The 22,538-nt window shown below is 36.0% G+C and overlaps 1 protein-coding gene across 7 annotated transcripts in view; it reads right to left on the reverse strand.

Moving 5' to 3' along the window:
* Positions 1-22,538, reverse strand: part of PTPRD (protein tyrosine phosphatase receptor type D) — a 443,338-nt gene that overhangs the window by 272,032 nt on the left and 148,768 nt on the right. For 6 of the 7 annotated variants that reach the window (XM_064502356.1, XM_064502355.1, XM_064502354.1 and 3 more), the window contains exon 2: positions 8,345-8,515. In XM_064502356.1, the coding sequence (XP_064358426.1) occupies positions 8,345-8,429 (85 nt within the window). In that variant the 5' untranslated portion in view covers positions 8,430-8,515. The remainder of the gene's footprint in view (positions 1-8,344; positions 8,516-22,538) is intronic. The other variant, XM_064502352.1, reaches the window with a different exon arrangement.

Here is a 22,538-nt window from a genome sequence, read left to right on the forward strand (position 1 = left end):
CCTCCTCCTTCAGATTTCCATGTGCCAAAAATCAACAGTAGTAGAGTTTTCCTTCTATCCATATGTTGCTACTGGAAAGGAAGGCACAGACAAAGCTTTAAAAATAGTTGTTATTTTAAAAATTAGCTTCTTAAGTGAAAATTAGAAGAGAAACTCTATCTAGGTAAAATTCATAAACACCTTCATTTGGAGAGTTTATATCCCAGTGAAATAAATTTCAAATTTCTCTTAAACTGTCTTCCTGAACAACAGTCTTACTGGGAAAAGGCTCTCAAAAATCCTTTCTAGGAAGGAATTTGAGAATATGAAGATACTTCGGTAGCAAGAAAATCAGAAGTAGAAGAGGAATATTCTTCAACAGAAATCCTCTTTTTGAAAATGTAAAAGGTTTGCAGGCAGAATGGAGTAAGAGAGGAAACTAGTCAAGTTAGTAGGCCAGTAATTATTGACAAATAATTACAATGTTGTCCTGACAAGCCAATCTCAATTTCCTAATTAACGAAAGACTGAGCAATTTAGACTCACATACTACACAGCACCTTTGATGACCCTTACCACACCAGATTTTCCGATATGTTGTTTCTTGATATATTAGTTTCCCCTTGCTTTAATTTCCTCTCCTTGAATAATACTTGCAATGTAGGAATACTCTATACACTTCTGTTGTATGCATCTATATTCATTTTTACAGCTCTATATTTTGTTCATAACATTTTGTTAACTAACATAAAGGTACCATCCTAAACATCAATTCACAATTATTCCTATCTGTCACCATCCTCATTTACACTGTGGTATGCATCATGAAGTTCTGTTAATTGCTGTTATTTCACACAGCAAGCCAATGTCCAAACTGCTGTCTGCTGAACTCCCCAGGACTTCTTATAAACTAGAATGATCATTTTCCACATGTGCATTCACCTTTAAAGTGTAATTTCAAGTTTGAGTTATATAGTCTCTTCAATTTCTACAAAATGAATTACTTTCTCATCAACTGACATTACAATACTATACTCATTTTTCTCATAACATATACATTGCAATCTTTTATACATTCAGTGAAAGCCAAAGTAGTGATTTATACACATTACATTTATACCTCTTTTATTAGCAATTTAAAATCACGATGCAACTTACTCTACACATTACTACCTTTAAAAGAACAAAACAGATAAATTAGTTTGCAGCACCAAAAAGATCATAAAAATTTATGCATGTTCATAAAAATTTGAAAGGATGATATTAAAAAAGAACCAGTTTATCAGCATTTGCCTAACTCATTTGAGTAAATATGGTTTCAAGCAGACACTATTTAAGACAATAAGATCTCATACATAATAATCTTGGGTGAAGGGGGCTTCCTGAAAGATGGAGGGAGAACAAAATTGAATGGTAATCTTTCTATATCCTTTCAGATATCGTGTGATTTGCTAAGGCTGGAGTCAGTAGTTCACTGTAGAAATACATGCTGTTATTCAAGATTATATCTCCAGTTCAGCTACTGAGGGGTATACCTCAGATAAGAAACGATAATAACCTAAACCACCACAGCAGTTTTTGTGCTGTGTGAACATAACCTAAGAAATATCAAGAATTTCTATGTTGCTGTTTTTCCTTTCTTTTCCCCTATGAATTCATCCTATATAAAGGCTCTGATAAATATGACTACTAAACTTTTGAAGTATGTAGAAATATTCTTCAGCACTCTATCAGTCACAGACACATTGGAATTATTATGCCAGTTCTGACAAGGGAAATCTCAAGCCATGTATCCTTTGATCTGCCCATGGTCATTACTAATGCTACAGGGAATAGCACAAAGTGAGACAGTCACCCTGCCGAATTTTTTCTGAGTACAGCTTCTGTAAACAGTTGACTTTGATCTAAGCAGTGTGGTTTTGCCCACTGCTTCTCCCCCCTTAGAATATATCTTCCTTATCTAGATTTCTTGTGGTCTGCAAGAGACCTTGGGTTTCCTGACTCTGGTTTTGTGCGACCTTCACAAAATCAAAAAAATGTGGGTCTTTCAGTCCAAAATCAAAAAAATAACTGTTCCTACAGTCAGGCACAGGCAATAATACCTGGGCTTACAGGCTTCTGAGTCCTGACTCAGGAGTTCAGGACACAACTCTATTCAGTCCTCAGCTTTTGGGAAGTAGGGGGCCTGAAAATACAAAAATTAGCAGCAGCTGAAAAACTGACAAGGAAGTAATCTTCCCTATTGCAGTGATAAACTCACAAAAATGCTCAGAAAAACTGTTACCCAGCTGCTCTTCCGTTTATTCAGTACTTCAAAGTCCTGGTAAGCAACACTTAATTCTGAATATACAATTTACAAAATACATAAGAATCCTCTGCTCATATTAAATTTTGAAATGCTTTAGTATGTCCTGATGTAGACACAAGCCAAACACCTTTTTAAAATTATTTGAATTGGAAAAAAATGTTTCTCAGCCAGCTCTCAATTTAGTTATCAGTACTTCATAGCTTACAGAAAGTTAAACAGATATGCTGGTAATTATGGCTACTCAAGGAATTACATTATTCAAATTTGCTCTTAAGTAAGGGCTTGATAAATTAGGAGTTGATAAATACTGTTTTATGCAAACATCAGTATTGTCTGCAGTTTTTGTGACTGAGTCACTATCTTTAAAACAATCACATAACATTTTTATCTCCCATGGTTCTCCTGTCTCGAGTATCATATATATTTTGAGGCCTTCACTTTGCTGTAGAGAAAAATGAATACATCTAGAATGGTTTGTTATAATAGGTTGTTCCACTTCTGTCTAAGAATAAAACTTTTGAGAACTGACGGGTGATTTACTTGATGTATTTTAATGGCAGACTTAACAAGTGCAATATAAAATTACTGTCATAATACTATGCAGCAATTTTCATAAAATCAACTGCAAAATGTCCTAGGGTTGAACTGTAAAGAACATATAAAAACTCTTAAAAGAAAGTGTAAAACAAAATTGAAAGCTTTTTTTCTCTTTCAGAAAAGGCAGGCAAAAGTCCATATTTAAGCTTTCTTGCAGTGATGTCATCACAGCATTAAATGAAATAGCAATGTAAACAAAGGGCTATATTTTACACACAATGCATGCTATCAGTATTAAAACATGAAGATGGATGATACTGAAAAAATTGACCTATAAAAAAATAGAAAGATTTTATCTTTAGATTTTACAATTATTGTTACTGCCTATAACGGAAAGCAATAATTGAGATAATCTCTTTATGATGTCAGAGTTTAAATCTAAATTTAATAGAATAGTTATTTAGTTAGTTACCACAAGCACACATACAAAAAACAAATCATTTCCACCCCTGACTTGCCTGCTTATAGGGCTTATAAGACTATTCTGGAATACATATTATTAGTGTAAACCCTGTATGTCCAGTTGCAAGACTTACTACAGGAAAATTACTGTAGGATAATTACTTCAAAAGATCTATTTTGGTTAATTTACCACTGTAGAAAAGTCCTTAGAAACAAAAATTTGTATGTAGATTGTATGAAGTGTTTCACCTTATTAAAGAACATCAACTATTTTTAAAGGGGAGGAGTGATGCTAGTTAGGAAAAAAACAGATGTCTTTTCAGAGAGAAAATCAAGAAACCAAACTGAATGAGGGGGAAAAAAACTGGAAAAACAGCTTCTTTGTTCTTGATTTCACCAGTTCTAACTACCGTCTAAGACCTTGTTTAGACAAGAATTTGTCCTGCATTTCATCTCAATCACTCCAATATTTGTTAACAGTAGTCATTGTCTTGTCAGTATTAGTTTTAGCCATTCCAGACTCTGATCTAGAAAAGACCTTAAACACTCTTCCGTTAGGTAGCATGATGCTAACTGGTGCATATGCAACAGGATCCAGAAAGTTAATTAAGCATTATTCGCAGTTCAAAAAAATTGGGCATGGGAGCAATATATAAGAAATGTACTGTTTATGGTTAGTGTTTCTGCTCGCCTGTTTATACTCAGCTGCAACCACTTTTAGTGGATGAAAAAAGAATTGTGGCTTCTCTTCAAACACTTCTCAAAAGAAGCAGCATAAGCAAAATGTTAGAACAGAAGCTGTGTAACCAAAAATGAATGAAAAGAATTAAACAGACAACCTGACTGGAATGCAGCAGGGAATACAGAAGAGCTAGTTACCAGGCTTTTCTCTAGTGGAAAGGGAGGGCAGGATACATGTTGCAAGAATTTGATAAAATTACTACAAAGTAGGAATGCACAATTCCTGCAGACAATATTTAATTTCACTACTACAACTTAAACTCCTGAATTTTAAAAACTAGGCTGCTAAAAAAGACCAATTACATTTTACATGCAAGTTCATTTCTTTGAGTTCAGTGATCAACTTGACACTTCTTCATTAGTGAGGGCAGACAGATAATACAATATAATATCTTACAGTTTGAAATCTGTCATATAACATTCTCTGAAACATATATATGTGTTGCTATCAAATGGATACAGCTGCAGAAAGTTTCCAAACAGCTACCATTCTGCTGTGGGTCAATTAGTTTAGAAAGTGGGATAAAAAAAATACTCTTCTTATGAGAAATTATTTCATATCACTGATGTCTCAGTGGATAGATAGGAGGTTTGTTTTAATCCAACTGCTATCCACACTGTTGAGAATAAGGTGGCCAATGATAAATACTATCAGCTAGCAGGCTCTCCCTCCACAAAAAGAAGGCTAAACTAACGTTTCTCTTCCTCAGCAACTACATAATCTCCTCTTGTAGTAAGCATGGAAAATATTAATATTAAACATAAACAAATACAACTCCAAAATAAATGAAGTAAACTCAACAAATAATATTCGTGACATTTTTCACTTATTAAACTTACAAGTAACACTTTAGTATAAATAAAGATGTAAGAGTAAAACTAATTTTGCTGCCTTCCAATCTTTTTTGTTTTGCCATTATTATTCATATATATAAGTATTTATCAACTTCAAAGCCTGTGCATATTAATTCCTTGACAATCATGGACTCTTTGTTTAGTGTCCTGGATTATATAAGTTATATGGCACTTAACACTATATTTGTTCAGATTTTAAATACAATGACACCATCAAATCTGACTATACAGGACACGCTACACTAACATTCAGCTATCACAAGCCTCTTTAGTTTACGTTCAGTATATCACAAACTTTTAGTTGAAATTTAAACTAAATCCGTGCAAATTAAGAAAATCTTGCATTAGTTTTTTCCCTCTTTTCATATTGAATTCTTTCTGTAATTCCTTGGAAAGAAAAGCAATGCAGAAAAGGTTGTCTAAAGCTGAAAAATCAGTTTCAGCTACGAAACTAACCTTCCAAAGCCACTTTAGATAAAAACCTGACTATTTAAAGTGATTATTTTATATTTATCTGGTACAAGAGGCCATTCACTTTCAACAAGAACCAGTCACAGCACAACGCACTTTCACTGTACCACTATCCACATAGCAAAAACTCTTAATAAGCAAAACAACAGATGATTAAAAAGACGTATATAAATGTACATTTCAAAATTCTACCTAAGTCAACAGTATTTTTAAATTATCAGGCTAGTAGCTGCATTTGTGTTGTTAGAAAATAAGTTAGGCTGTTCAGCTCAGTGCCTTCGCTAAGGAAAGAAGGAAAGAGTAAAATCAGAGATATCTGCTCTGTTATTTCTTAGCACAATTGTCTGCGTATTCACTATTCTTGAATGCCTTAACAGAGACCCTGATCTACAGTCTTGGCTAGTATACAGCATGAATGAGTTTGCTTTAAAGAATTTCTGTTTCTTTTAAAGAAAGGAATACCTAAAGAAATTATTCCATTATACTTTAGTTCCAAAATTCTAGCAATATTTCTCACCTTTTCATTAGTTGAAATTATCTTTTTCCTTTTATTTTCATTAAATAAAATATTATTATTTATCAACATTTTTAAGTATTCCTTTTCTTTTTCTTATTGGCTAATAACAACAATAAGCAATAAGTACTCTACTAAATAATAGCCACAGTTAATTTTTCAATGCTATAAAGCTCTCTAAGAAGTTATTTTAATGTATTTTTGTTTGTCTGGCTGGTACCCTGCCTGGTAGTACTACTAACTGCAAAGACGTCTATACAAAATCATAGAGGATTAGTCTGTGTGAGTTCCTCTGGCACAAAACTGAGATAATTTGAGAATTTGTGAAAAGATCATTAGAGGGTATTTGGGATGAAAGGCTTCCTATTCACTACATGTTAAAGGCATTCATGGCATATTATATCTAACATAACCACAGGAAAATATTATCACACAACACAATAGTATGATCTAAATTTGTGTGTAAAAGAAGAAGAAATCAACAAGAGTAATTCATCTGTTTTCTTGAAGAGGTGTCTGCATTGTCCCCTAGTTGGGATAGTATACTGACACTGTAAAGAACATGAGTATTTAGAATCCATGTCTAAAAACACTACTTATTCACTACCAATATTTACTGAAACATCATTTTTACTCTTTCTTAGTTCTTACTTCAAACCTTTTAAGACTGTATGCTACTGTTCACGATGGTTTCACTGGAACACAACAGTTTTGGAAAAGCAAATATCCCTTAAGATCAATACTGGGTGATTTTAGAGAACAGCCAATTTTATACTAAATCATATGCCAGCTTTCAAAAAACTATACTCCTTCCCCTCCAAGAGAAGAATGATGGAAGACTGAAGCTTCTGCTTACAGTTGAAAACTAACACGATTAAGGAAACTAGGGTCTTCTTTCGTCAGTACAGAACTTATGAGAGGGCTACTGGTGTTGGACTGTCTTTTTGCAAGTTGTTAGCAGATGAGGTTTACCAAATCCAAAAACCTTTCACTACTAGGCCACAAGAGCTTGGATATTCCATCATCTTAAGCAGAAAAGGTATAACAGATTCTAAAATCTATATCTGCTAAGCACAGAATTTACTTTCAAACTAGGTGATATTTTAAAACTGCAGAAACATCCGGCATTTGGGCCCATTTCCCAGTTAATTATTTGCTGGCTAAAGTGTTAAAATGTCCTTGGCGTCACCTTAGACACAACCATCCCAGCTGGTCATTATCTACCTGGAAAGAAGCCAAACATTCTCAACTGTCAGTACTCCACAAACATGTATGTTTTGTGCACTTTTGTTTTTTTTTCTCCCTCATTTACTTCACTTTCATAGTGCTACAGTTAAAACAAGAAAAGTGTTATTACAGTTGGAAGTGGAAAGATTTTATACCTGATTCCTTGGTGTAACTTAGTACGCCTGGAGGGCACAATGTAAGGAACTCTTAAGTATGCCTTTACTAGGAACTGACTTCTCCAATCTTACTTATGCCAGTTTTATTCTTGTGAGTTCTTATCTAACTCAACTAATCTGCTCCTTTGTTTTACACGGATGTGTGCAAAAACACAGAAGTCTTCAAAAGTCAGAGCTGGAACAAAATTATTGATTGTTGATTTATCTCTACAGACTCAGGAAGACACAATAAGAAAATATCCCAGAACAGAGTGAACTGAACAGCTTGTAGCAAACATGCAGGTCAACAGGTGGAAAGCAAACGGCTTTTCTCATTTGCACATTACTTCTTAAAAAGCCACAGGACAGCTGGGAGAAAGAACATATGTAAACAAGATAGACCTAATGATTTCCTAATTAAAAAGAAGATATTATCTTCCCATTAATAGGTAAGCTAATTGACCAAAACCCAACAGTTTCCCCCTACCAGAAGCGAACATAGGTGGGTGCCTTTCCTCACTGAATTGTCACACACTGAGGCCAGCCACTAAGTTGTCCGTTCTGCTTGATTTGTTTGAATACTGTACACCATGACAGCTGTCGGAAATAATGCATTAGAACAGCTGTTGTGGCAGTTACAAAGGGCCCGGAATTTTAATTGGATTCAATATTTTGGGGGGGGGGGGGGGGGAGGGAGAGGGAGTGGGAGTTCTTTCTTTGTTTTTTGGCCAAACTTAATAAAGAAATATTTGGGCAACTAAAGAAGTTTCTAAGGGATGTAATCAATGTTTGGTAAGCAAGGTAGCAAGGTTGGGCTTTGTTTTGATTACAGGCGTTTGTGACAATGGTCTCCACCAGCTGATAAACAAAAAGAAGAACCGTCAGTTGCTTAAGAAAAGGGGCATTAAGAGGAAAATGCTAAGGAAGCTGCATAAATAATCCCTTTCAAATACTGGCTGTGATCCAGACAGGACCTCACAGTGTTTCAAGACTTACTCAAAAGGAAACTCATTCAGAGACTTTTAGTAACTGCCAGCTGAAAACAAAACTGTTCACCATGGCCAAGACCTCAGCACAAATGAATAATAAGCTTACTTTCAGCATCAGCATAGAGCAGCAAGCACAGGAGCACCACCACCGGCCTGACTACGTGCATCATCCGACAGCTTGGCACCAGCATGCTTTAGCAGCCTCGTTCTCACGGGCTTAGAAGCCACTGCGAGTCTGTCCCGTCTGAAATTTCGGATGAAATATTTTCAGAGCCTGCTGAACAGATAAGAGAAAGAAAGAGAGAAATATGGTTAGCAGGAGCAGGGAAGTGGCTTTTTTTTTTTTATAAACATTCACAATTTAAGGCAAAACAGTTTTAAAAGAAGAAAGAAAAGAAAAGAAATCATGATTCATTTCAGGCCGCTGGCCTATATTAGAAGAATGCAAGGTACATAGATGTTTGCACGGCTCAAAGGTAATCCCCAGTGTACTACTTCTACCATAATCAAGTATCTATCACACTCTCAATCTTCTCTTTGGTATTCAACAGCACCTTCTGAATCACAGGAACTATGCTTTCTAATGAAGTAGGAGTGTAATACAACACTGGACTACTCCTGTTGTAAGAAGGGCTTCGAAGTGGATTCAACACTCAGAATAGAAAGTTCACTTGTAAGAAGCATGCTGGGAGCTGATGTCCTAATATCCAGTAGGAATAACGGCTAAATGTGCTTCTCAGAGTATATGCTTCTTAAAGTAAAGGTATTTTTAAAGATAGACTTGCAATGCTACCTTATTGTTTTCTATGTTAATACCTCAGAACTCATGTAGTTTTGGTTCAACAACTCCCACAGGTTAAAATTTCTGTTGTGATTACCTCTGCATATCTGAATTATACCTAACAGAAAAAAAGAAATCCAACCTAGAATAAAGGGCTCAGATTTTATTTCAATCCATCTCATTTATTACAAAACATAATTTAATATAAAATACTGGGAACACTATGGCTCAAGTACCTGCCTATAAAAAACAGTGTGTCTCACTCATCTAAATTTACCACACCTGAGTAATAATAGAAATTAAAGAATGTAAAAATGCTCTTCCCTCTTGTAGAATATGCTAGAGATATCCCAAAATAGACTGCCAATGTCAGTAAAATAACACTGAGATTTAGTTGTGCTTTTCCAAAGAACAGTAACTTGTAAACTTTGGCAGGTCTGAAATTTAGCTTTATCACAATAAGGAGAACAGATACTATCTTCTTCATTACCACGCATGAGTGGTTTCTATGCAGTGAAGATAAAAACCAAACGGGAGGAGAAAAAATTATACTAATTATCATTCCACTAGATGGATCTTACAGATTTGTGGGTGGTATAAAGAGCCCATTTTAAAGTACAGTGCTATGCTCAAAGATTCTACTCAAGGAAGATGAAAAGACATGAGCAGCTGTTAGAAATCCACTGCTGTTATCAATCTCTTTTGTAAAACCATCTCTTGAATCAGCTCTGCCATCAAAAAACACAAATCTAGGAAATCTTCATAGGCAAAGTGCTGAAGGCACCAGTTCCCCCCCTTCATCACTACCATCTTCATGCTAGCATTTCAAATGACAGCAAAGTCCATGAGACATCAGTCCTGTCGGACTCAATTTGTGTCTGTGCAAGCGTATCAGAGCCAACTGGTACATAATGATTCCAGTGCTATCACAAGGATGGAGGTGTATGAAATGCACTTTTAAGGAAGAGGTGATTTTCATTTTGCTTCTGCTAGACTGCAGGAGTTAGAAGGGAGCCCTGAACTATCTCCAGAGACAGCTCAGCTGTGGACAAAATGTTACCTTTGTATTGGCATGCAAACAGTCTAGCTGAAGTGTGTGAGTGTGCACAGCAGAAATATGATGCGTTCTAGGATTTGTGTCTGCGCCATAAGCTGCTCCCTTTGGCGGGGAAGGAAGTGGAGAGGAAGTAACACCAATAATTAATAAGGGGGAGCAGTGGAGGGGTAAAGAAGGTGACCACGAAGGTGGCACTGGAGGTTTTTTTCACACATTCCACACATTCAAGCTCAAATATTAAATGTGATATCTAACAGAAAAATAACTATTGCTTGGAAAAACAGAATTTTAAACATCTCACGATCCTGATACATGAATATGCTTTTACCATTTATTTTATCATTTATCATTATTTTATCATTTGCCTGTCTGCAAATGCAGGGATGGATCACAAAACCTGACAAATAAAAGCTTGAGAAGAAAAAGGAGGAGTGGGATAAATACACTAGTAAGTTTTCCAAGAAACTCTTGCCTTTTGTTTTCTCTCTTCAGCTATTTATCCCTCTTTAGTCAACTTGTAGTATTTTAGGCCAAGTTAGCACAAGTAATGGAAATATGCTAGAGAGAATCTTTTTTTTCAAGTAAGTTGAAAGTATATTGTTAGTGAAGTCATGCAGATGATGAGTTGATAACACTAGAAAGAAACAAGTCAGGCAGGTGCTGTCAAGTTTCTCCACACAACTCTGCTTCATCTCTGACCTGTAATAACCCTTAGCCTCAGCCTGGGACCCTGCCACAGAGAACTGTACCAAACTTGAAACTAATAAACATTTGTTACATAGGCATGCATCTGGCTTACCTGTGAAAACTAATATGGAGACACACTACCTTACAAGGACTAAATGTTATTATCACACACGTATTACCTTCCAAATCAAGCCACCTTCATACTCCCAAAGTAAAAAGTTTGTCTAATGGGGTATTAATTCTAATAAACATTACTTAATAAACTTCTTAAAATAAGAAGTAATCGCTTCCCTTTTCCTTTTCCACCTTTCTCCTGACAATGGTTTGTCCAAGCGGAACATCTGAGAGGTGGTACCAGTGCCAGTGTAAACACAAGCAGGAGCTGCAGTATGGGGTTGTACTAGCCCTTCCGCAGAGGCCAACATCTGTCTAGCAGAACGCACCCACAGAGAGGTCCTCCCTTAGCAACCCAGCTACAACATCCACCCTAAACCAAGGGCTGGTGCTGAAAGACAGACTTTTCTCCACGGAAAACTGACCGTAACAGCTATGGTGGGATCCACAGCTACTCTGAGATAACTCTCTGCGCAATACCTTAGTAGAGAGTGTTTTCACTTTAGGTTAATTACTGTGTAAACTCTGTACTGCATCATTCATTACTTCTACTTTGAAGTACCGCATCCCCACAAGAACTGCTTCTGAATGCTTGCTTCCACAACAGGTATTTCAGTGTTCTTCCTCAGACAAATTGTTAACATAAGGATGAAAACCAGAGGGTGGGACTGGGTAATCTATCTTTCCTTAGCACATATGTATGTGTATGAGGTGAGAGGACAGGTAGGTGTTCCCTGGTCAGTGATACCTATCAATGAGACCAACAGAGGTGCCCTCCTGCGCTGTTCAAGGTGCAGCACAACAGCATTCTCCTCAGTTAGGACAAGGCAGACGATAGCTCCTGAGCAGCAGCACAGACACCCGCTCTCCTCAGAAGGATCAACTGAGCTGAACCATCTGAACACCGAACTACCTCACTGCAGTCTGTTTATGTAGTATCAGCAATAATCTCTCAGGCGCTAACAGCATATTCAGGAGGAATTCTCCAAGCAGATGACACTTATGGAAAACACTTCCCTGGAAACAAATCTTGCAATGGAAACAAAGGAGAAAAAAAAAGATTTTTTTATTTTTGTTTGCTTGTTTCTGCAAGTGTTCATGTACATGTACGCACCTGACAACTCAACATAAAGAAATTTAGCATGGCAGGGTAAAGTTCTCAGAAAAGACTTAACCACAGACAAAAAAAAGAAGTAATATCATATGTAGAAGGCCACATGGAAAAACAATTTAAGGATGGATTAAGTCCAAAATTTTGGAATTTGGAAATGTGAAGATATCGGAGCTCGTTTGGACTGTTACACAAATTGGATTGAGTTCAACTTTTCTGAAGTTTGAAAGTGTTCAGAGATAGGGTTTTAGTTCAGTGCAATGTCTGATCTGTCACAAGAACTCATGGGAAAATAACTGTATATTTCTTACATTAAAAAAAAACCTGTTCCCCTATGAAAGAGCAGTGTGCAAGGATTGAAATAAAAGAGAAAAATGTGTTGACACTCAGCTTCTATGCTTCATTCATCACACCCACAATCCCAGATTACATCCACTCCCTAGCCACACATTCCTTATACCACACATGCAAGTGAAAAGATACAAGTAAGAAATTTGAAACAGTACTGGAACCAAATCTAGGAAGAAGTGCCAATAACTTCAAATCTGTACATGTCAACTGAACTCTTTCCTTAGAGAAGAAAATAAACAGATTTCATAGACAAATCTTGTCTACAAAAACATGAATGACAGCTGAAACATTACTGGAAAGAGAAAAAATGCATAAAATCAGTTGTCATAAAATATTTAACCACTCCAAAATCAGAAATACCTCCTGGTAAAACAAAGTCTTTCAAAGGGAACTACATGTATTTCCAAAGCAACAAGTGAAACTGTCAGAAGTCCTACACTGAGCTTGCTCTTTTATGAAGTAAACAGTTGCAAGTTTTGTACTTGATTCTGTTTTTTTCTTAAAAAAAAAAAAAAAAACACAAACACGTTTATGGAAATGTAAGACAGCTGTGTTGAAGATGCCAGAGCTTAGTCTTACCAGTCTCCAGATAACAATACATCTTAATGCCCCTCTATCATTCCTGAATTTCCCTTTTACATTTATTCTAACGTGGCTGTGCACGCACCCTAAAACACTAGCCTTCTGATCTTGCGCAGGCCTTTGAACTACATCACTATAAAAGGCACATCTAGTTGCAGTGAACAGTAGAGTTTTGCTTAGATTAAGCAATTTAAATATATTTATATATATTCAATCTGATTTTCCTTTGTCATTCTGTTTTGGATAGCAACAAGGATTCCTCTGTTACTATGCAGAACAGAAAATGGGTTTGCAATAAACGAAGAAATGAATAAATGAAATAAATTCAGTGAATAAATGAATTCAATGACAACAATGGATCTGATGATCATATCATAGGATTTCTTTTTTATTCAGAAAGTTAGGAAGTTCTTTTTGTTTTTACTTACAGAAAAATTGATGTTTATATGTAATCTCAAAACATAGAAAAATCCCTGTCTAGTTTAATCTTTACATAACTTCATTCATGTTCTACATTATTAGCTATAAATTGCAAGATATCAATTTGTAAGATGTCATATATCTTAACATTTACAAGGCTCTGACATCTTTGTCACTTCTGGAGATTATAAGAATTTAACATTTCTTTTTTCTGCTTCACAAACAATTCACTAGAGCATTCTGCATCCTTAACTCTGTGCCTCCCAAAGAAGGGATCAAGAAAAAGTATTGTGCTTGAACCTATACTGAGAATTTAAGCAATGTTACAAAGCCACAGGCAACAGGGTAAGTGACCAACTGAAACGTCTCCTACAAAGACTGGCTTCTGCAGAGATGAGGTTATCCACACAAGCTTCCCTAATATATCTTGTAGAACAATGCGATGTCTTATGCTGCAGAGTGTAGAGAGTCCTAGCCTGGCTGAAACCAATGGAAATTCAGGCACTGACTTCACCTGGGACAGCATTATATCCTGTCTCTTTAGTATGGGCATACCCATCAAAAGAAAGGAAACTTGCCTGACAAACACAAAATTTGGCAATGCCCTAGGTCTCGACTCCTGTCACCCTACAGCCCCATAAATCACTTGGCACTTGCTTACCCTGAAATAATCCAGCTTTAACTTTACTCATAAAAGAAAATAAATCAAACTGGGGACCCTTGCTGAAAAAAGAAAAAAGAAGATAGAAAAAAGAAACAAAAAGAAAAATAAGAACAGAAGCAAACATAGAGAAAAGGAGCTAAAATAAGTATCTTAGCTAATCTTCATTATTAGAGTCATTCTCCAACAAATGAAGAGGAACAGATTGAAATCCACAATAACTTTTGCAGAATATCTACTTTTCTGCATTTATAAAAAGTAAGCACTAGCCTAGAAAATAGCAAATTAACTTTTATCAAGCCCAACTTCACAGGCTGATTAGAATTTTTTATGTCCAAAGTCAGACTTAAGAACAAATGCAGTGAGTATTTTTACCCCAAACCCTATATCCACCAATTTTTGTCTTTGTCTTTGTCTCCTATTACATTGTCTCAAAGGAAGAAAAACCAAACGAACAAATCCATTGAACTAGGCTATTTGCCATAGCCAGTTTGTTAAATTCTTTCCTTGTCTCCTCCACTACCAGATACTACAGTAAAAAGAAACATAAAAAAAAAAAAAAACCACTCCACCACCCACAAGCCTGACAGTGTCTACTGCAGTGCTTTTGCAACATTACAGCTGTGCTGCTACCACCCTTTAGGACAGGCTAAACCTATGACTGTGTGAGCCACATATCATGTATCATCACATATCGTAACGGTCACACAACTATGAGCCATATGACATGTTTTCATCAGAGAGCATGCTGGAGAATGGGCTCCAAAAGCAGCTTCCAATGGATGCTCCCAGCAGCTCCTCAGAAAAGCACCACTCCTACAGAAGACGTCTCAACAAGATGCTTCTGGGTCCACCCCTACTGTCAGGCTCATCACCCTGCAGTGGCTTGCTTTCTCCCAGACCTGGGTATTTGGACTACCTTCATAGGTGATCCTACACACTACATGTGATCCTAGAGCTTCAGTGCCATGCACATGGCATAGTTTTGTCTACTTTAGCATTTAGCTAAAGAGCTAAATCTCTTTTAAAAGGATTTTGCCTCTACTGTGCCTTTTCAATATGGAAGTTGCATATGTGGGTTGTGTCCAGTCATTAGGGCTCTGGCCCAGCTGAAGCATACTAGATACTGCAGATTGCAAAAGAAAACTAGAAATGTATTTGCAACTATGGAGCTAACAGGTCAAATCTGACTTCAACAATTCAAGGCATTTTTTCTCTATTATATTACTCTGCAATTTCTTCCTTTATGTCTTCTCTTTTTCCTTTTCACTTTATAGTTTTGTATCAGTACTACTCAATCTACTTGTTGCCTAATCAGATTGAAGCACGACTGCCTGAGACAGTGAATTTGCAACACACACAGGACAGTAATCCAGTTGCAGCTAGTTTAGCCTAACTGCACTTTATTATAACATTGCTGATGGCAATACAACCATATTAGAGGAAGAGATGGAGAACTGAAATGGTTATTTTTCAAAAGCTGTTGGCATTATAAAATGATTTGATAATAAAGTACAAAAACTTCCTGAAGCAATAAAAGCACAATGCATTTCCCATACTAAGATATGACAGAATGGCACAAAAAAACCCCATAGCTGTCCACAGTTGCTCTTTTTTACAAGAAAGATCAGAACTACAAAATGTCTTTGTGGAATATAGCAATTTTTATTATGCTTAAAGAAAAAAGAAAAGTAATGTATCAGCTCTGAAAGGGAGTTAAAAGTTAACAAAAGCCTAGAGATGTTTTTATTGCAGGAAGCTTCCTTATTAAGGAAGATATCCGTTTGCTACACTTCTAGGTACCAATGAGAATCTCCTAATGTTGACAAGCCAGTCCAGGTAAGAAGCAAAATACTTTGTAAAATGATCAGCAGCTATATCCATGCCAGACAGAATGGATCAAAATGCATTCTTCTCCACAGTACACTTTAAAAATTTAGCTGAACCTGTAAACAGCAGAACTGAGCGGCTCAGAACTCCCGTTTGAAGCGTGTTGCAGAACTTGTGCCTCAACCCCCTTACGGTGGAAAGTGAAAAGCTGAAAGAAAGATCAGGCCCCTACAGACCTCTTGTATTTGATTTGGTGAAAGCAACAGAACAACAGCAAAAGATTTCCATAATAAAGTCGATTACTGTTCTAACAATCTAACAATCACAGATAATGCCCTGACATTAACAAAGTATGAGTATGTGAGGATAAGAATATAAATTTATTACCAGAGAAATAGTCTGCAACTAGAAAACCCCAAGAAAAATATTTTGCCCTTAGTAGCAGATCTTTGTTAAGCAAATTGTATACTCAGTTGTTAATGATTCATTTTCAAGAACTCAACAATTATCTGACCCTGCTGTCACACTCGGGATGTATTAATTAGTTAATTGCAAAACAATACCTTCAAGGTCCACATTACTTAACATTTCCCCTAGAAAAGATCATTCTTTTTGTGAAATGTAATGTTTTCCATGTTCAGCATCTATAAGTCATTTGTGCATTACAGCCTCCAGAATTTTGAAGAAAGCTGAATTTAATCTCATTGGCTGTTAAGTTCTTGATTTCTTCTGCATGGAGAGATAAGAATATTTGGGAACAGTAAGTACACATTATGAACTGATTTACAATTTGCTGGCTCTGGCATTTAAGAGAAAAGTTCTCCAAAGTGTTTTTTAAAAGAGTAAGAGTTAACAAATAGAAAGAAGGTACGGTAACTGGTGTAGGGAGAGCAAGGGATATCTTAATACATTAAAAGATAGGGGTTATTTAGTGGTGTGGATATGAATGTGTACAGACATAAGAGAAAACATGAACATTTGAAAGAGACTAGTGTATATGAGACATCTGGAGATCACATAGGATATATGAACAGTAAAATTATCAAGGAAAGAAGTGAAAAATACATGGACAATCTACTCAGTGGAATTGTTGTTAAGAGAATGGAAGCTACAAACACTGGAAATGATTCCACTTTTTTGGAAAAAATGCTTAAACAGAAAAATTCACCAGAACACGCAGATGACTGAGGTGAAAAATGAAAAGCAGACATTCTTGGACTTTCTGCATTTACAACTGCATAAAAAGAAAGTTTTAACAGAATAACATGTTGAGGTTTTTATGATAGATAAAGAACAAATAAGTGGAAATAGAAAGACACATAGTTGGATATAATTGTTATATTGTACGATCATGTGCTTAGCTGAGAGACTATATGTGTAGAAATAGATTGGATATGGAACATTTAATAAAAGGTAATATCTAGAAATATCTAGTAACATCAAAAGTAAAATCTTTCAAGACATCAATAATGAATCTTCAGAAGACTTTTCTTCTGGGCCTATCTATCCTACCATTTATTCCCATGTCTCCCATTTCCTCCAACCCCATATAAACAGAAGTTCATTCTCTCCCTCCCTTCTTCAAAAAGCCCCTAAAAACAGCTTAGAAAGAAGTCAGAGCCCAATATATCAACCCACAAAGAAAATACTGGTTTTAGGTTAAAATGCTGCACTGATATCCAGGAGAACTCTCTATCTTTCATGTTAGCCTTTTCCTCTTGGTACTATGGAACCAACTTCTTTTGCAAAAAAACCCACAACTTCCATATTTTTGTAATACACTCTTAATCACTATGAAACTTCTGTCTCCACTGCTTAGTTTGGGAGGCAACTTGACGTAACTGCGCAAAGCATTGATCAGAACAAAACCAGTCATTTGTCATTTCTGAGGTTAAGATTTTCTCTATGCTTTGAGGTGATGCAGCTCAGACGCCCAGAGTATTGTCCAGGCAGCTTGGTAGCCAAATGTATTCGCTGCATGAATGTGACAATAAAAAGAAATTCTTGTCAGTTCTGTGGTTCATCATCCTACACCTCCGTTAAGATTGCCAGAATAGAATAAAATGTTCTATGTACATTCCATATATTCTTCACTGCTTTTACCTCCTCCTCAGAAAACATTTCAGCAAGTACTTATCAGATTTAACTCCTGCAATAGCTTCACAGTCACTCATCTTCTTGGACTGATATTAAAGTAAAATAAACTGTGACTTTACTCTCTTCCAAACATGCTGGCATTAGCAGCAAGGTAGTAATTTCTAACACACTTGTTGATTGCATATTGAAACTGTGTAATCTTCACCTTCTTCTGTAGCCTCTCTTTTGGTCCATTCTCAGTAAGAAAGTAAGAATATGTGATACCAAGATGAACGCTATATTCATGAAGGGTATTAGAACAAATAAAGTTTAACTATACTGTATGCAGCTGTGGAAATATTGCTGCAATATACACAATAACTGGACACTGTGGCACAGAGAGGGTATCCATGTGCACAACTGTTATAGACATGTTGCCACATGAAGCAAGAGTTGTTTTTCTGCCTATATGCAAGAATAGTTCCACTTCACTCAGAGAACTTCCTACACACAGTATTGTTCTGTGTACTGTCACCTTCTCACTAGTTCTGAATATGACACAGCTTCTGAAACAGACATTCATTCATCTTCCTCCTTAAATTAGCAAGACAAATCAGAGAGAGAAAAAAATTCCAAAATAATAAACAGATGATATAACCAATCTGCAGGCACCATTGACAGTCTTTTAAATAAAGAGTCAAAAGGCATATGGAAGAAACTGGACTGAAGGAAGGACACAATTGGAAGGTTATTATCCTAATTATGCTTATCACCTTGTAGATGAAATACGTAGCCCAGAAAACACAAAAGATGATGTTTTAGATCAGAGCTCTCTGCCATTCAGAGTTTCAGTCTTTGTTAATCTGAGCATCAAAGGGAATAAAAAGATACAGATTTAAGACATAGCAAGGCAGTAAGTGACCAGCAAAGCACGACAACTGCAGAGCAAGAAGGTGTTAATTAGAACATACGCATGGACACAGACACACAGACACACAGACAGACAGACACACACACACACACACTCACAGAAAGGACAGATTGCAGAGTTTAAAGGAAAGGAAGAAGAGAACCTTACTGCCTTTGAGACACTTGCCTCATACAGGAAAGATTTCCAGTATTTCTGCTTTATGTGTGGGCTTTAAACATATTGCTATGACATTAAATTAAATAAATAGCCTAAACCTCAACTACACATTTCTTTCTGTTTAGCCAGAAGTAATGAAATATATAGTAAGTGCTCAAGTAGGTTGCTATCAAAAATGTTTTTGAGTTTTACCCTGGTGCTCTGTAACACATAATAAAGTATAGAATCCGATATGCTGTGATCACAAAAGCCTGTATCCTGTAGGACAGTGCTCAGTAAATTTAAAACTTTATATATTCTTATTAAAATAATTCAAAACTTTCAAAGACTCAGCTTATGTTGCCTCTCTCATTTAGAACATAAAAAAGCTGTATTTATAATACCTATTAATATGTAATATTAAAAAATATATAATATTAATTAAATACCTGAAATGTACTCCATCATTTTATGAAATTCTCTGTATCAATACTATTGGCTTCCATGTCACCACAGCCCTGCTTCCCAAACACAGGCAGATAAAAGTTGCTGTGCTTCCTCTCCACGAAGATGCCACCCACGGAACAGAGATATTTGGATCCCACATAAAGCAGTGTCTCAACAGCCACAACGCTCGGAGCGGAAACTGCAAAGCAGCACACGTTGCTCTAAGAGAGAGGGCTGCGTGTGGCAGTCATTACTCGGGACACGACCGTTCCCGCTGGGGCATCAGCAGCATCCTGCAGAGTGTTGGGACATGCAGGTAGGGACAGCAACTGCAATCCAGTTTCTATATACTTGCATTCATAAATCAACACCAAAAGTATCTGAACTGCCCTTTGAATATGAAGGCATATTTTTTCCGTTTTCTTTTATTTTTGTGCTGTAGTTGCAAATTCAGATTTTGCTACTAGTCAGATCACTAATTTAATGTGAAAACAACTAATTTCCTGGAAAAAAAATTACCCTTTACTTGTATAAATCACTATGCTGCTAAGAATTTTTGCTCAGAATAATTTTTAATTAGCGAAAGCAAAAAATCACAGTGAATGACATAACAAAGTGTGGGAAGGTAATCTAAGTTATGGTATTTCATGAAACACCTGTATGCTTTATAAGGTGCACCTATTCAAATACTCTTTATCCAGTATTTTGCATACCTGGATTTATTTTTATAAATCTTTTGTTTGGACATTTCTTAAGTACATCCATATTCTACTACAGTTTTTGCATGACAGGGACAACAGTAGCTCATTGGTTTGGTTTAATTCTTTTCTCTCTTATTTATTGGCAAGTTAGATTGTGCCTGGTAGTTGTATTCTAAAATTGTAAATAAAATTTCCACAGAAAATTTTAGAGGAGCTACAAAAAATAATGCTTTAGAAATGAAGATTTAAAAAACAAAAAACAAAAAAGCCATAATCAGGAAAGGCATTTTCTGTTTTGGTTTCCTTTACTTCAGTCATTACTTGTTCAATCTAACAATGCAGCAAGAAGGTAATTTTCCTTTTTCCAATTTTTTATTAATGAACAAATTCTGATTATTTACAGTGATGACAAAATATCTGTTTTTTGAATATATCTGAAGCCTAGAAGATGAGCCTGGAGAGAAGTTCTACATGGAACGCTGCCGTACATCTTGTGGGAGTTTCATCTTTCACAGCAAAAATGCTTAAGCAACTAATGATAATCTGGGAAAGTTTCTCCTGCATATTCTATTATAACTACTATGTCTCTGGATGCGTGTGCTGTCCCAGAAGTATTGTTCTGGATTGATTAGCATCTTTATAATGAAATGCTCAATTACAGCTTTGAAATAGGTAATTATAAAGGGAGTGTGTATTTTCCAGTTAGGGATTTTGTTTTGATTTTTTTTTAATTATCAGTGCATGAAAGGCAACTGCAGAAGTTCTAACAGCACTGTCGCCTCTTTGGATAGAAACTATTTTTTGTTGCTCTGACTGTGCATAAGCTAAATTGAATATCTAGTTATGACTGGTATGGGAGCTTTATTTTCAACTGTCAGGTGTGCAGCCAGCTGGAACCAATTTTTCAATGTTGTGAAAAGCCTCATTTAAAGTATACAGTTGTGGATGACTTAGGGACCTTGTTGTTAGTCAACAGGAAACTTTTTCAAAACATTTTTGGAAATACAACTGTGCTTCTTGGGTGCAACAGAAAGCAACAAAAGAGTGTAGAGAAAGCTATACAATATGGATTTTCTACATAGCAGTATATGTAAAAATACAAACAATATTGTTTTGGGGCATGTCTGAGTTTTTCAGCTAATGTTTCAGACTCTTCTATATATGTTATTGCATTTTGAAGTCAGCTGGATCATCTTAATGTTGCTAAAACCAATTTCTGCCATGAAAAGCGACTCATTTTTCCTGAGGGGTAACAGCAACTGAGGGGGTGGGGAAAATGCTTTTAATTTCAAGGGTCAGAAGTTAGGAGAAAAAACTATAAATATTTTCTTTCCTGAATACTCCTCATGCTGCAGCAGGCCATTAATTTTAAAAGAGATTTTTTACTGAAGAAACTTATTCAGCTGTTGAGATGATGGGTTAGTTTGTATTTCTTCCTTGCCTCACTATGCCAGAAGATTCACTATTGATGGAAGAGAGAGAGAGAGATACATATATATATTTAATAACAGCAGTGACTGGATTAAGTGAGAAAATGTAAGGATTTATTCCAAGCAATCTTTAACCCCTTGATATCTCAAAACAGAATTTCTCAGCACAAACCTCTGTCGTAAAACCACAGCCACCAGCAGAGGAGGGTTAAAGATGCTTGCATAAACTGACACATGCAGGTCATAGGTAAAACAACAAGAGCAGGAAAAATGTTTTAGCAACATTAAGATGATGAGGCTTTTCACAATATCAAAAAACTAGATATGCTTTGTATCTTAAACAGAATATATATTCCAAAAAGGCTCAAGTACTTGAAGAAGAATCTATCATTCTTCTAGGTATGCAATGATTAAACACAGGTCTAATGAGCTCTTGATGCATGACATCAGACTGCATTGATATTTGTCATCCATTAAATGCATGGAAGGCTTAATAAGTGGCCAAAGATTGCATTCTGACATTCCTTTGTGTTAATTGCTCAAAATGCAATTCTTCACAGCTATTAGGTAGAAAGATAGCATACCGAATCTTGAACAACATTACAACTCACCATTATAAAACTCAAACTTGATTTCAGTTTCTAGTGTCCAGGTACAAAACCCTCGTCTCAATATACTTTTTCTTCCTCTACAAGTCCAACTGTACTTACTATGTTTATCTAATAACAGCTTAACTCTTGATTCTTCTTGGAAAAGAATATATTCCTCCGAAAAAAAAAAGCCAAAACAGAGTAATATTTTGGTATTTTGTTCTCCCAAAGAAGTCTTTCTCCCTTTGCAATGCATACCCTCAACTGTTCTACTTCTGTGTGTTCCCTGTATATAGAAATTAATTTAACTTTTTAATTAAATCTATACAAAGCAACCTAGCTGGCTTATGAATACTAAGAATCATGTTAGTTTTGTTTGGTGTTTGTACAACTTTG

This window comes from Dromaius novaehollandiae, chromosome Z, assembly GCF_036370855.1.
Source record: "Dromaius novaehollandiae isolate bDroNov1 chromosome Z, bDroNov1.hap1, whole genome shotgun sequence".
In the NCBI taxonomy this organism is placed as follows: domain Eukaryota; kingdom Metazoa; phylum Chordata; class Aves; order Casuariiformes; family Dromaiidae; genus Dromaius; species Dromaius novaehollandiae.